This window comes from Erpetoichthys calabaricus, chromosome 3 (genome assembly GCF_900747795.2).
Source record: "Erpetoichthys calabaricus chromosome 3, fErpCal1.3, whole genome shotgun sequence".
Taxonomy (NCBI): domain Eukaryota; kingdom Metazoa; phylum Chordata; class Cladistia; order Polypteriformes; family Polypteridae; genus Erpetoichthys; species Erpetoichthys calabaricus.
In genome coordinates, this window is record NC_041396.2 from 172,162,151 (window position 1) to 172,176,617 (window position 14,467).

General features: G+C 36.8%; 1 protein-coding gene across 1 annotated transcript in view; it reads right to left on the reverse strand.

The window, feature by feature from the left end:
* Positions 1–14,467, reverse strand: part of rars2 (arginyl-tRNA synthetase 2, mitochondrial) — a 119,083-nt gene that overhangs the window by 68,936 nt on the left and 35,680 nt on the right. Inside the window, exon 8 of the mRNA XM_028797531.2 lies at positions 8,649–8,725. Within this exon, the coding sequence (XP_028653364.2) occupies positions 8,649–8,725 (77 nt within the window). The remainder of the gene's footprint in view (positions 1–8,648; positions 8,726–14,467) is intronic.

Sequence of the window (14,467 nt, forward strand, 5' to 3'; positions counted from 1 at the left end):
AGAATTAGTGATGAGTGAGTCAGTCAAACAAGTTCCAGTTATGACCATTACGCGTAGAATTTCGAAATGAAACCTGCCTAACTTTTGTAAGTAAGCTGTAAGGAATGAGCCTGCCAAATTTCAGCCTTCTACCTACACGGGAAGTTGGAGAATTAGTGATGAGTCAGTCAGTCAGTCAGTCAGTCAGTCAGTCAGTGAGGGCTTTGCCTTTTATTAGTATAGATATACACATACATACATACATATATATATATATATATATATATACATACATACACATATATATACAGTCATCCCTCACCTATAGGTGAAAATCCACGAAGTAGTGACCTATATTTATTTTATTATTTATACATATTTTAAGGCTTTATAAACCCTTCCCACACTCTTAGAAACCTTTCTCACTCTCTTGTTAACTTTTCCCACACTCTTATAAACACTTCCTATGCTCTTAAACACTTTCTACATTCTTAAACAGCGCAGACCAACACTGCACACTGCACTCAGCGATCAGACGTCGATGTGTCTGCACTCGCTTTGTGAAGGGGGGCAGCTGAACTCATGCTGAGCAGAAATGGACTTTGTGCTGCTTCTGCCAAAATGCCTGCTTGTCGCTCTGCGCGTTCAGAAGGAGGAGGAGGAGTGGGGGTGTGTGAGGGCTGAACGCACGTTTGCTCAAACCCCCTTCCCCGGAGGCGCAGTATGCTCCTGCCACTTCACATTGTCAAGGGGGTGGGGAGCTGAATGAACGCTAAGGAGAAATGGACTTTGTGCTGGCTTTGTGCTGCTTGTCGCTCTGCGTGTCAATGATTTAAATGCCTGTAGAGCACCTATTTTCCTGTCTCACTGTCTTGTCTTGCATGAAGTTAAAATGTTTTATAATAGTGAGATGTTACTCATATCCTTAGCCCGACATCCACATATCATATGTGTTAACAAAGTGTGTTTTTTAAGTTTACATGTGTTTAAAGCATGTGGGATGGGTATTTTAAGGCTTAAACTATAAAAATGTTTATTTATATGGTCTTTCTATATCGCGGATTTTCTCCTGTTGCTGATGGGTCTGGAACATAACTTCCGCGATAGGCGGGCAATCACTTGTATTTAAAAACCCGCTTGTATTTAAAAATATCACTTGTATTTAAAAATATATATATACATACATACATACATATATATATATATATATATATATATACACATATATATATATATTTGCAGCTGGAGATCCACAAAGGGAGAAAAAATGAATCACGTATCATAAAGTAGTTTTTATTCCTGAGCTTTCAACCCCTGCCAGGGGTCTTCATCAGAGGATAATGCTTAGACTTACAAGAATCAAAGGCAATATATAGCAAAACATTACGTGGAGGGGATGGGGGGGGGGGGGGGGTGTCTAAGTCAGTGTGATCGACTTGGGTGTACAGTTTATTTATTATGAACATGTTCTTCTTAAGTTTGCATATGCTGGATTTATGTCCAAGTGTCTGTTGATGGTGTTCTCATTTGATAGCCAAGATTCAACCAGCTCTCTGGCACTTTTAGTACTGGCCTTAAATTTTACTTGTACATTGTCCCAGTTAAATGTATGTCCTGTTGATTTAGTATGCGTATAGATCAATGAAAGTGAGTCCTTTCTTCTGACGGAGTTGCGATGTTCCTGTATACGTGTTGCGATTCTTTTTGAAGTTTGTCCTATGTATACTGCTGAGCAAGAACTGCATGGAATGCTATAAACTGCGTTTTGTGTTTCTGCTGTAGATTTCTTGTTTTTAGCATTAAAGGGGACCATGCGCAAATTGTTTGTGGGTTTGTGTGCTATTCTGATGCCTGACTTGGCCAGGATGCGCGCTGTACCTTTAGACATCTTGTGGTGATAAGGGAGTGAGTGCCAGGTGGGGTGGGGGTTCTGATTCAAGTCGATTGTTTGCTGAGTTTTTTGGCGTATTCTGTGTAAGCTCCGATTAATTAATGTTTTTGAGTATCCGTTTGAAGTGAAAAGATGGAAGAGATAGCGTCTCTCATTCATTTTTGTTTCCTTCGTATTACAATGGGTGTGGACTCTTCTGAATAGAGTTTTAACACAGCTCTGTTTATGAGATACCGCGTGGTTTCTGGTGAAGTGTAATATCTTGTCTGCGTAGCATTCTTTACGGTAAACACTTGTAGTCAGGGTGGCATCATTATTTCTTTTGATATAGATGTCCAAGAAGCTGATGTGTCAGTTAATTTCTTTTTCCATTGTGAATTGGATTGCAGGGAATATTGTGTTGATGTGATTGTAGAATTCATTCAGCTGGTCATTTTTTAGTATGACGAATGTGTCGTCTACATAGCATGTCCAAATTTTGGGTGTGAACTAGGATAGAGCCATGTTTTCAAATCACTGCATTACCAGATCCAATATTAAAAATCAGTATTGAAAAAACTTTTTGGGATTTGAGTAAGTTTCTGGTTCAGTTGTGTCTGGGATTTGGGGTGCAACATGCCTGTCATATATAAAAGTATATATATTTTATATGTGTGTATATATACTGGGGTGGACGGCCGGGGCCCTTGCCCGGCCAGGACGCCTTCACGCTGGGAGCACTGGGGTAGCCAGCCTATCCAGAGCGCTACCTCCCCCGAACTGCTAGATAGCAGCTTCCCTGAATTGCAGTGGTGCCTAGGACTCCTGCAGGGCTTCATGGGAGTTAGAGTTTGGTGCAGCCCTGTTGAGATTCATGGCCTGCCGGAAGTAAGTCATCAAGCACCTGGAGCACTTCTGGGTGCGTTATAAAAGAAGCCAGCAGCCACTAATGTTACAATTAATATTTATCAATATATTGATATGTTTTACAACCCTCCTTGTTATAATTCTTTTAATATGCATCTTGAATATAAAATTAAACTGGTTATACCTAAAATAATATCACAGGGCCAGACGTAATAATCAAACATTGTCTGGGGACAACCCATTATAAAGTGTGTAGAAAATGGCGGAGAAATACAGCACTGCAAAGCCACACCCACAGGGCTTCTTCTTAAAACACCCACTCCCAATTTCTTCAATACATGCATTTTAAACTGCTACTGAGGTTTCAAAGAGAGCAAATGATATTGGACAAAAGACTTGATGCTGAGAGACAATAAAAAGCTAAAACTGCTGTTATTCATTCAGGAGCTCAGTAGCCCATGGTAACTGAAGATTAATAATTAATCTATACGTTGTCACTTAGTAGACTCTCTATTTCTTTAAAAAAGTATGCCAGCCATCTCTGCTAAGCACCAAGTGAACTGCTCTTTGGCATTCTGGTGAAGCGTGTTACTTCTCTCAACAGAATGAACATCTTCTATTTCCACTAGTGCTGGTCAATGATTAAAATTTTTAATTGCGATTAATCGCAGACAATCACAACAATCACATTGTTATGTGCAAAATTCAATACTGAAATCAAAAGTGCTGCAACAAGTGGAGACATACAGACAGACACACACACGTAGACGACTACAGCTACTGGGCTCCATTCATTTGAGAAGAGCCTTTGTCTGCTAAGATATTTGTTGGTCATTTCAACTAAATTATTTTCTTACTAGAACAGCTGGATTTTAGACGCAATGTACAAGAACCAGATATTTTGCAAACTAAACTTCTTGCATCAACTCTTTACCAGTTATCAATTAAAAAATACATTTTTACATTTGAGGAAAATTCAGAAGAAGGCTTGCATTCATAACAGATTTGAAGTACTCCAAACAGAAATTTACAAAAGAATAATTTAACCTTTTTATATAATTATTGATACTTATATAAAAAGTAGTTAAAAAGTGAAAATATTAAAATTTATTGTAAAGAAAAACAATAGAGGTTTGGAGGAAGGGCTATTAGTATATAACAATATAGCTTTTAAACATAGTTCTAAGGGGGCATGCAGAAGAAACAGCAATACAAATGTAAAAATGTGTCTTAATTCCTAAGAAAAGATAAACATTTAAGGATGATAGAGTGTGGTCCCAAGAAATCCCAAACTCTAATAAGACGGAAAAAAATAGGAGATGTAAAAGCAGAATAAAAATGGTGTGGCTTTATTGCCAAAATAAAACAATCAAGGGAATACATAGGAGTAAACATAGTATACAATCAGTTAAGCAAAACAAATACCTCTGTCTCCCAGTAGATTTATTCCTGTCCAATTCATGGGGTGCCCTGGGTACTAATCCATATTACTAATGGTACTAAGCCAACACTCCTCTAGACACTTCCTATACCTAATTTCACAACCCTTTTTTTTTTGTTTTTTCTGTCCTTCCTGGCCCTCGGACCTTACTTTTATTCTATGTTAATTAGTGTTCTCTTATTTTATTTCTTATTTTGTCTTTTTTTCTCTTTCTTCATCATGTAAACCACTTTGAGCTACATTATTTGTATATTATATCATATGAAAATGTGCTATATAAATAAATGTTGTTGTTGCTAATCCTCCCAACTCCAAGCTCCAGGCAGTTATCACTGGAAGGGGAATTTAAAACCAGTGCTAGGATCACTTCAGAACTGAATGACTGGCCCAGTTTCAGAATCAGCAATCCCCTATGAATGCATGGGCTAATCTTTCTAAAACTCCTCCAGCAGCCCTAGGTACCTGCAGAGTACTAAACTCCACTATATACTTAAAATGCCTGGTAAGCCTGCAGAGATCTGTTCAATACAGTATACAGAAGGCAATTATGTAAAGCACAGTGGGACTCCTTGCCATCACCTACCCCACACTGGAGAAATTCTGTCATAACTTGCCCTTCTCCTAACTTCATGCCCCTGGAGAAACTACATCTAGTGCTTTTACTACTGTCATTTAGTGGACTCTCTCTTTATAAAAGTATGCCAGCCATCTCTGCTAAGCACCAGGTGAACTGCTCTTTGGCATTCTGATGAAGCATGTTACTACTCTCAACAGAATGAACATCTTATATTTCCACTAGTGCTGGTCAATGATTAAAATTTTTAATTGATTAATTGCAGACAATCACAACAATCACATTGTTATGTGCAAAACTCAATAATGAAACCAAAGTAGTGTATTGCGTGTATTTGGTTTGCAAACACTTTAAACAAATAAGGTGCTTTTTAACAGCAGTATTCCCTTTACATAGTAGCAGTTAAAATATCTCTTATAAATTTCAACTTAAACATTAATGTAATTGTAGCTGCGAAATATAAGGTGTGGTTAAGAATGGGTAAAACACGTGCCGAAAGAAATCTCAAAGTCCAAAAGTTTGTTTTAAAAACATTTAGTGAAAGTTAAAAGCAAATAATCCACACGAGATAAAAGAAAAAATAGTTACACACGTAGAGTAAAAGGCAAAAAAAAGGAAAAATGTATCTTCTCTAAACTTAGCTTTTCTTGAGAAACTTGGGTGTTGTACCGTGTTAGCCATTATGAATGTAGAGAAAAGCCAAGCAAAATGACACCTTTTATTGGCTAACTAAAAAGATTACAATATGCAAGCTTTCGAGGCAATGATGATTACATCTTGCCTGAAGAAGGGGCCTGAGTTGCCTCGAAAGCTTGCATATTGTAATCTTTTTAGTTAGCCAATAAAAGGTGCCATTTTGCTTGGCTTTTCTCTTGAGAAACTTGTTATTTTTGTACTTAAAGGTTCTTTACTTCTTCTTCTCTACTTAAAGATTCTTAAATACTTATATACTTAAAGATTCTTAACTGCTTCTTCTGTACGCTTTAAACGTACAGCACAGCACATAAATTAAGTGCTGTTTTCTTACATGTTTACTTCACACACTCAAAAGGCCCGTAGGCCGGTTGGTATGTAGGCATGTGCCCAGGCATGGTTTAAAGCCTTATGCCTTCCACACCTTACTGGCAAGGATGTCACTAACTAACTGAAGAATAATATTTACTCCAAGCTGTTAGAAATGGCAAGAATATACCAATACAATTCCACTTACGGGGGTTATAGGAGCCTCCCATAGATTATGCATTGTCATCTAGTAAAATATTCATGAATCTTATAGAACTAGGAAAATGGCTCTTACAGTAATCAAATCAAATATAAAACCAAAGTTATTTGCCACTGCCAGGACATTAACGCTCTAACTAGTTTGTTATAGAAAAACAAGTTACCCTCAGAGTTCAGAGCCACGAACACAACATTATAACATGCACCTTCTGAGCAAAAGCAAGTTAACATTTCTAAATCTGTTTTCTTTTTTGTCTTAACAGATACCAGCAGGAACACTTCTTTTATCAGGGAACAGCATAAACAGTCTATGTTCAGTAGCAACTCTTTGAGGGCTAATATTTTTTCCAAAAAACTCAGTTTTCTGAAAAGCACACAAAGCAATGGCTTTACACATAAATCAACATAAAACGTCTGTTGCTACATGTTTTGCCTGCTGTCGACGCCTGTTTGCAGCAGCAGCGGCTCGACGGCCAGCAGAAATGCAAGGTGGGCTGGCTGCTTGGCTCCCTTTGTGTTGCAGTGAGACACAATATGGTTTGTACCTTCTGTCATCATAAGTGTCTGTCCTCCCAAGCGAACGTTGCCATAGGTGCATCAGCTACACGAACTTGTTTAGCACTATGATCAGCTGGGGACCGATCAGCTGATGACAGTACCTCACTTTCGTTTTCGACCTACATCTCCAGATCACGTGCATCAAAATCGGAGTCCAACAAATCAGAGTCTGATTCAGCGATAATACGAAAAAAGTTTTGCTTTGAGCATTCACTTTGGTATCTCTCCACATGCCATTTTAGAAGCTGTTTGCTCTTCGCAACTCATGCATGCGCAGAGAGTCGAGGTCAAATCAACAAATATAACTTTCCTTCTAGCAAAAGCGTATTGAAAAGTGCAGTAACAAGAAGATCACTGATCTCTATTAAGACTGAGGCTTTCAAAATAATAATAATTATCTCCGACAATTCTTTTATCGTGCATTAACGCAGTTTTTGTTATTATTAATTAATGCATTAACGCGATAATAACGTGTTAACTTGCCCAGCCCTAATTTCCACATATCTGGGATGTCAGCTTTTAGGGCTGCTTCCATTATGAGACGAAACGAGTTACATGGGTCTGGCCAAGTACTTTGGCGTTGTTAGTTTACTACCCCCAGGGCACATAATTGGCCTACTGTCTTGGATAGCAAATATGCTGTACACTTCAGTCCCAATCCAGACTTGTTCTGACTTTATACAAATAACAGTACAAACATATTAATTCTTGAACAAATACTTTGTTAATCGATTATTAATCAGAAATACCTGATTTTGTGAATGTACAATATACACTAAATTGATTCTTTTTGTGTTAAAAAAACTGCCACCTGCAGAGAGATGTCCAGCCAGTAGTTGGAACCAATAGGGACCAAAGGTATCAATAAGAGTCAATAAAATGGAGGTAAATGTTAAAAAAGAGCAGATTTTTTTGCAAATGGATCCTTAATAGACCATACAGTTAATGGTGTAATATTAATTACAGTGGGGGGAAAAAAACACTTAAAAAAATAAAATTCAAACCAAAAAGAACATACAAGTGAAAAATCCCTTGTGATACAAAACAGACAAAAAAAGATATACTTCATTATGCCAAATAGATAAACAGCAAAATGTTCCAATTCCAAGGGGGTCTTACTCGGCTAAAATAGAAAAACCATCCCTAGTTTACCAATCCCTAATCCATAAAAAGAAACAGGCTTTGCATCAGCCATTTACAAATCAAAAAGAATAACACTCCTTCAAACAAAAGAAAATCAGAAGCCTTCCATGGCCTCTTGGAATGCCTACATCCCTTACTTTAACTCCCACTGCTGACCCACTAAACTTTCCTTACATGCTCCCTCTCTCGCTCTCAGTATCCATTACTACTCCAATTATATGAATGATCATGACTAATGCTGTTACAGCCTGTATAAAGAAGAAGCAATTCCCCTGGCAGCCTATCATCAAGTACCACCACTAACCTTTAAAGGGGGAGAAATTCACACATTCAGTGAACACTGCACAGTACTGTAACTCTGATCATAACACATACAAACTAAACAAATACCTAATAACTAGTACTATGTATCAGCACAAAATGATAACCAACACCTAAAAAGTTACATGGAAACAAAAAAACAAGTATACAATAAATAGTCTTCCTCCAAGCCTATCTTTGTGAAGACCACCATGAATATGCTTGTGATGTGCCAGGGCACTATGTTTATAACAATGCAGTCAGTGCACACAGAGACTGACTGCAGGTAATCTTCTGGTTTTGTATTGCTTTGTTAACTGTGAATATATTACTGGAGGTTTTGACATTCTGTAGAGCCATTTGTGATGCTCTTTATGCTTGAGCGTGCAACACCTAGCACTTCTCTCTTCAGTTTAAACATATAAATATATGATATATATATATATATATATATATATATATATATATATATATATATATATATATATATATATATAGATATAGATATATTGTCTGTTTTCCTAAAGATATTTTGCTTCTGGTAAACTTTGTTTTAAAAAAAACAAAAAAAAAACATTTAAAATGACAATACAGTATGACAATCAAGTCTTCACTTTTCATTTTGGAATGGATTATCACTATTTGTAATGAAAGAGCAAAAACTTAATAACCATAGTCCGTTGCACATTACTTACATCAAACAGGTGCTGGAGGGGATTTGATTTTAATTTTTCTTCAGAACCAAACTCTTGAAATCCAATGCCCAGTAAACCTATGAACATAATTAAGAAAGCTTTCAGAAAAATCAGGAGTGTGCTCCCCTTGACTTTCTGGTATACTGAGATAGAGGAAATGGCCATCAGAACCACTTCCAGTTGCGCAATATTTCTCAAATATCATATCTCTTTGTTTCTCATTATAACTAATTGATAATATTGATACAATCACTTATCTCTATTTATAATCAAACTTTATATTAAAATGATATTTTCGCACTTTCGGGAGGTTGAAAACAGTGGTGGAATTTTTCCTGATTACATACTGTATGCATTACTTAGATTACGTGCAAAATAAAAAAGTGTTAAAAAGTGTTAGTATTATATATTTGTTGCAATAAATTGCATAGGTAAAAATACATTTAATTATGTTAATGATGGCAGAAATAAAAAAAAAATCATAAAATTAAATGTACTACCAAGAACATGATGGGGACATAGCAGCTTATTGTTCCCATTACATCTTTATATTTATATGGCATCTTCAATGTTCACACATTATTGTTAAACTGATGATGTATAAATTAAAATAAAATTAATAATAGTTACTGAAAGAATATGCATTATATTGAATAATATCGTGCGTACACATTTACATTTCCATCATATAAAAAATTTGGTTGGTTGTTTAAATAAAATACTATTTCCGGTTGAGTGATGTTTCTCAAATTTCATATCTGTTTTCTTTTTATCATTACTAGGGGGCTTCGCTCGCCAACCCCTGTGTTTGGTTTTCCGGATACACACTTTTAAGATTTTTTTTTTCTTTGAATTGTTGCTATTTCATTAGTTTCACTTTTATTTCTGAACTTCTGTAAAAACAATATATGTAATCTTGCGAGTCCCAATATGCTGAATCTTTTTAATGAGGTCACAGACAAAACGATCTACATCATCAGCAGTTAATCATTTTTTTTTTACAAAGTAAAAAAGTAAGTAGAGTTCTACATTGGACTCCTGTCTGTAAAGTCGTGCTATTTTCCTCTCACCATTCCAAAGGTACATGGGGTTACCAAGGTGATACCCCAGCTTTTGTCTAGGTTTTTGTACAAGGGCTAGACAGAACGTTTTTGACCCCTGGGGAAATGTAGCTTTTTAAATAAGCAGACAGATAAAAATATATATATACACTAACAAAGTAACCAATAAATGCATGTGCGGTAAACTCCGTTTTTGAAATTCTCAAGATTCTTTATTTGTCACATGCATAGTTATACAGGACAACACACAGTGAAATGCATCCTGATCTGCTTATCAAAAACTGTGTAAAGTTAGAAGAATATCAGTTAAATTAACAAAAAGTCATAGATTGAAAGATAACAGTATAGTAGAACATAATAAATAAGTAAAATTATGTGAATAAAGTAGAATTAAGTGTTAAGGTGCAATAGTGTAGTAATTATTGTACAAAACCAAAGTTAGACTGGTGCATAGTTAAATGAGGCAGTTTGTTTGTTTGTGCTACTGCGATATTTACTTTCTTTTTTTATATTTTCTAATTTTCCTACTTTCATATCCTTTAACTTTCTCCACAAGTGTATAGCGCCGTTTTTTTTTTTTTTTTGAGCCTTTCTAATTTCACTGGTTTCATAGTCTCTAACCTGCTCTGCACGTGTTTAGCGCCAACGTTTATAAACGTCTTTATGAAGTTCTAGTTTGTCATTTTACTCATTGTCTTTTAATTCTGTGCCGTACAATACAATACATAGAACAGAATAAATCCTCAATACAATATAAAAATAAAAATTCTAGAAGTACGGAGTAGAATTTCACATTAGATAAAATCACATAACATGATTTAGATTTGTTTTAAGTCCTGGAGACCTCATTCATCAAGCTGCCTCCCCCATTTTGCCATTCCACATCTGAAATAGCGCTAATCCGATGAAAGAACCCCTCATTTCCACGTCCCCATTCATCAGAGATTACTTTACCTTAGGCAGGCAATCTACAATTTAAAGAGATTGTTATTTTCTTGTGAATAGTTACATATGCATTATTTTCACTTTTACTTTAAAACCTTTTGTAAAAACAATACTTGTTTCTTTATTTCCTGCCCCGCGCGTGTTTACATCTTTTTCTTCCCAGACGTATAATACTGCTCGTGTTGTGAAGGGTGTTGCGGCTGAACGTACGCTAAGGATATGCCTTTGGATCATTAGCTGTCTTTTTGCTGCTTGCTAGCTGCCTCTTCTGCCTGTCGCATGTCGTTGTTTTAAGAGCTCAGAGCACATGATGCTTGCCTGCCAAAAGCAATCCAACAACTGCTAGATTAGAGGTCTGTTGACTTGTTTTAAATGATGGCTCACTGCTTGGTCTCGCGTGACTTTGTAAAAGCCAATACCTGTGTTTTATTTACGGCCCTGGGACAATCTCTTGGCACCAAGTCTCATGTTTATGGTCCCCGCGAGACACACCGTGGCAAGTCTCCTTGGTCTCGCGGGTCTTTTAAATGTCTTTAGAGATTATCACGTATCTTAGCCTTGCATTTGCTTTCCATTCCAGGATTTCCTTTTATATACAGAGAGATAAATATCTATACTAAATATATAAAATCTATCTGTAATTATTGAATTTTCAAGTAAACTATGGTTATAAAGTATTCAGTTTAAGCATCATGTCTGGTTGACGGATGTGGCCCAAAAGTTGCTAGGATTCCTTATTTTTGATGTAAAGTAGGTGTACAAAATCTTATTGACCTATGTCAACGTGTTTTTAAGTTATTGTGTTTACACACAGACAGACATAATTTCAAAAATGGCATTTTCAGACTCAGGAGGTTCTGAAACATCAACATTCATCAAAATCTTGAGGTCGAATTTCTTCACGATTCCTGTACTTTCCCTATACTATGTGTACGAGAAAGTAAAAAAAAAACCCACTTAATTCATCTAAATATTACTAAAACAGCAAGTAATCCAAAAACAGACATTTTTGAGGAGTTTCATTTAAGGTTTCAGTAATGATCATACTCAATATCTTTCTAGCATAATTAAAGAAAAGTACTAAAGCACAAGTTGCAACAAAAAGTGATGAGAATTTCAGTGGTTCAAAGAATAAAATGTCTACAGCTACAAAATGTACAGTAAGCTTTCCTCCTTTATAATACAAAGAAAATAATAAAACTAGATATGCTAGATATTTGTGATACCATTGGGTGGTTTTATATATATTACATTCAGTTATATCATGTATGTAAATTGACTCAATAAGTGTGGTTCAGTAGTTTAAATCCCACACCTCATCACCACCTATGTGAAGAAGGTATATTTTCCCTATGTTTGCATAGATATTTCTCACAGACATGCAGGCGAGGTTGTAGAAAAGAATATTCTTAAAAGTCGATTTGAATATATTCTAAGAGAATCATAAGCATATATGAAAATAAGTATTACTAAGGGGCTCCGCCCCCTGCTCGCTTCGCTCACCCACACCTGGGTTTGGTTTACCGGATAAACAATTTATGGAGATTGTTATTTTCAGGGGAATTATTACATATGCATTATTTTCACTTTTACTTTAAAACTTTTGTAAAAGCAATATTTGTCCTTTATTTCCTACCCCGGCCGTGGTTAAATCTCTTTCTCGCTGGACGTATAACGTTGCTCGCGTTGTAAAGGGGGGGGTGCTGAACACATGCTAAAGAGATGCGGTTGGTTCATCTGCAGTCTTGCTGCTGGCGAGCTGTGTTTTCTGTTTGTCATTGTTTTAAGAGCTGGGACACATGAAGTGTGTCTGCCAAAAGCATTCCAACAACTGTTAGGTTATATGTCCGTGAACTTGTTTTAAATTGTTTGTAAATAGGGTGTGACATGCAAAAGTCACTGTCTCACGGGTTTTGCTTCCTAAGGTTGTAATGTCTAGTTTCGCATGTCGTCAAAGTGTCTTTCTGAAATCAGGTCTCGATCACTTCAGTCAACCCCCCGGAGGCGCGCTATGCTCCTGCCACTTCGCGTCTCTTCCATTCGTGAACACACGCTAAGGAGTAGCAGACAGATCAGCTACTGGCTTTGTGCTTCTTCTGCCAAGGTGTGTGTTTTGCTTGTCGTGCTGCGTGTCAGTCATTTAAAAGCCTGCACAGCAGCTGTCTTTCTGTCTAACTGCCTTGTCTTGCAGGATGTCAAATTGTCTTCCGAGAAGATCACGTCTCGTCTCCCTGCCAAGATTTTTTTTTATAACAGCGAGATATCCTAATGCACACTAGTATAGTAAGGGTTAAACTATAAAAAGCCCTTGCTTACATATTTTATTATTTTCCTCTTTGCAGTTGTAAACCACCAATGTCTTGTTGCTAAGCTTAAAAACTTTAGTCAGGGACACTGTGTACTTTGGGATGGCTAAACAGGCCATTGCTTTAAGAAACACAGTTACTGAGGCCTTAACCATGAGAGAAAATCCAGATAGGCCGTTTGTTTCCACTTGCAGCGGCTAGGCCTCTGCCTCCCTGTCTGCCTGCCTGGACAGGTGATGACAAGTCAAGGAAAATGTAGTTTATAAGAAACAGCATTATTGTTTTAGGGGAGCAGCTGCCCAAACCTCTAACCCAGTTTCTTATGTGTGGGTTTGCCTGATTCTGATTTACCGGTGGGAACTGATTGACAAATAGGTTTCAGACACCTGCACAGGATAAGAAGCAGTGTTGGAAAGTTTCGATCAGAAGATGAACATAGGGTAAGCTGATGGACATTAGGTAATTAGGGCGGAGTGGTGGCTCTGAGTCTAGGGATCTGCACTGGCAATCGGAAGGTTGCCGGTTCGAATCCCGTAAATGCCAATAGGGACTCTGCTCTGTTGGGCCCTTCAGCAAGGTCCTTAACCTGCAATTGCTGAGCGCTTTGAGTAGTGAGAAAAGCGCTATATAAATGCAAAGAATTATTATTATTATTAATGGTAAAGACCAGCCAAGTGGGTGTGATGAATAGGACAAAGCACTATTCTCATTAAGCTGAAGGTACTGGTGGAAATAATTACAGGCAGGTCTAAAGCTACAAGATGATTGGGAGTCTGGTGAGGATGAGTAATAAGTTAAGAATTGTAATAAAAATATGGTTTGTCCATTTATGGGCGCACATTTCATTTGATCTGGGTCTGTGTATGCATCACACAATAAAACTTGATTCTGCTGCCTTCCCGAGACTCCGTGTGCCTTCTTTGAGCAGCGTGTTTCTGCCACAACAAGGTTAATAAACAATCCCAAGCAGGCCCAGCACATGTGTGTGGACCCCATAATTGACTGACACCCTATTTAAGGTTATTTACTGCCTTGGTACACTTTGGCTTTCTGAGAGTGAATAGGATTTACTGGGTTCAAAAATGCAATGTTATGTTACACACTGGACAAAAAAAAGTAAAAATTTAAATTTTCTCTTTATAATGTATACATTGATACATAATGAATAAAAAAGAAAGGACAAAAGTCCCTTTAACTGTTATTCAATTCATATCATGTCACCACCCAAACCCCCTCATCTGCAAATCAGGAACTCACCCTGAAGATGAAGCCAGTGTAATGCATACCAAACCGACACAATGGACTAATTTTACTTTACCAGTCTTCACTACATGCTCTAAATATAACTGAATTAACAGCATTTTTTCGCTGACTAATTTTGCCTTTTATCTTCTTTATTAAGACAAACTATTAAAGAGACTTTTTCAAAAGTATGTTTTAAATGTAACCCAACAGCACCAAGCTATTTTAAGCAATATCGCTTGTATTTTCATAGCACTTCACTGAG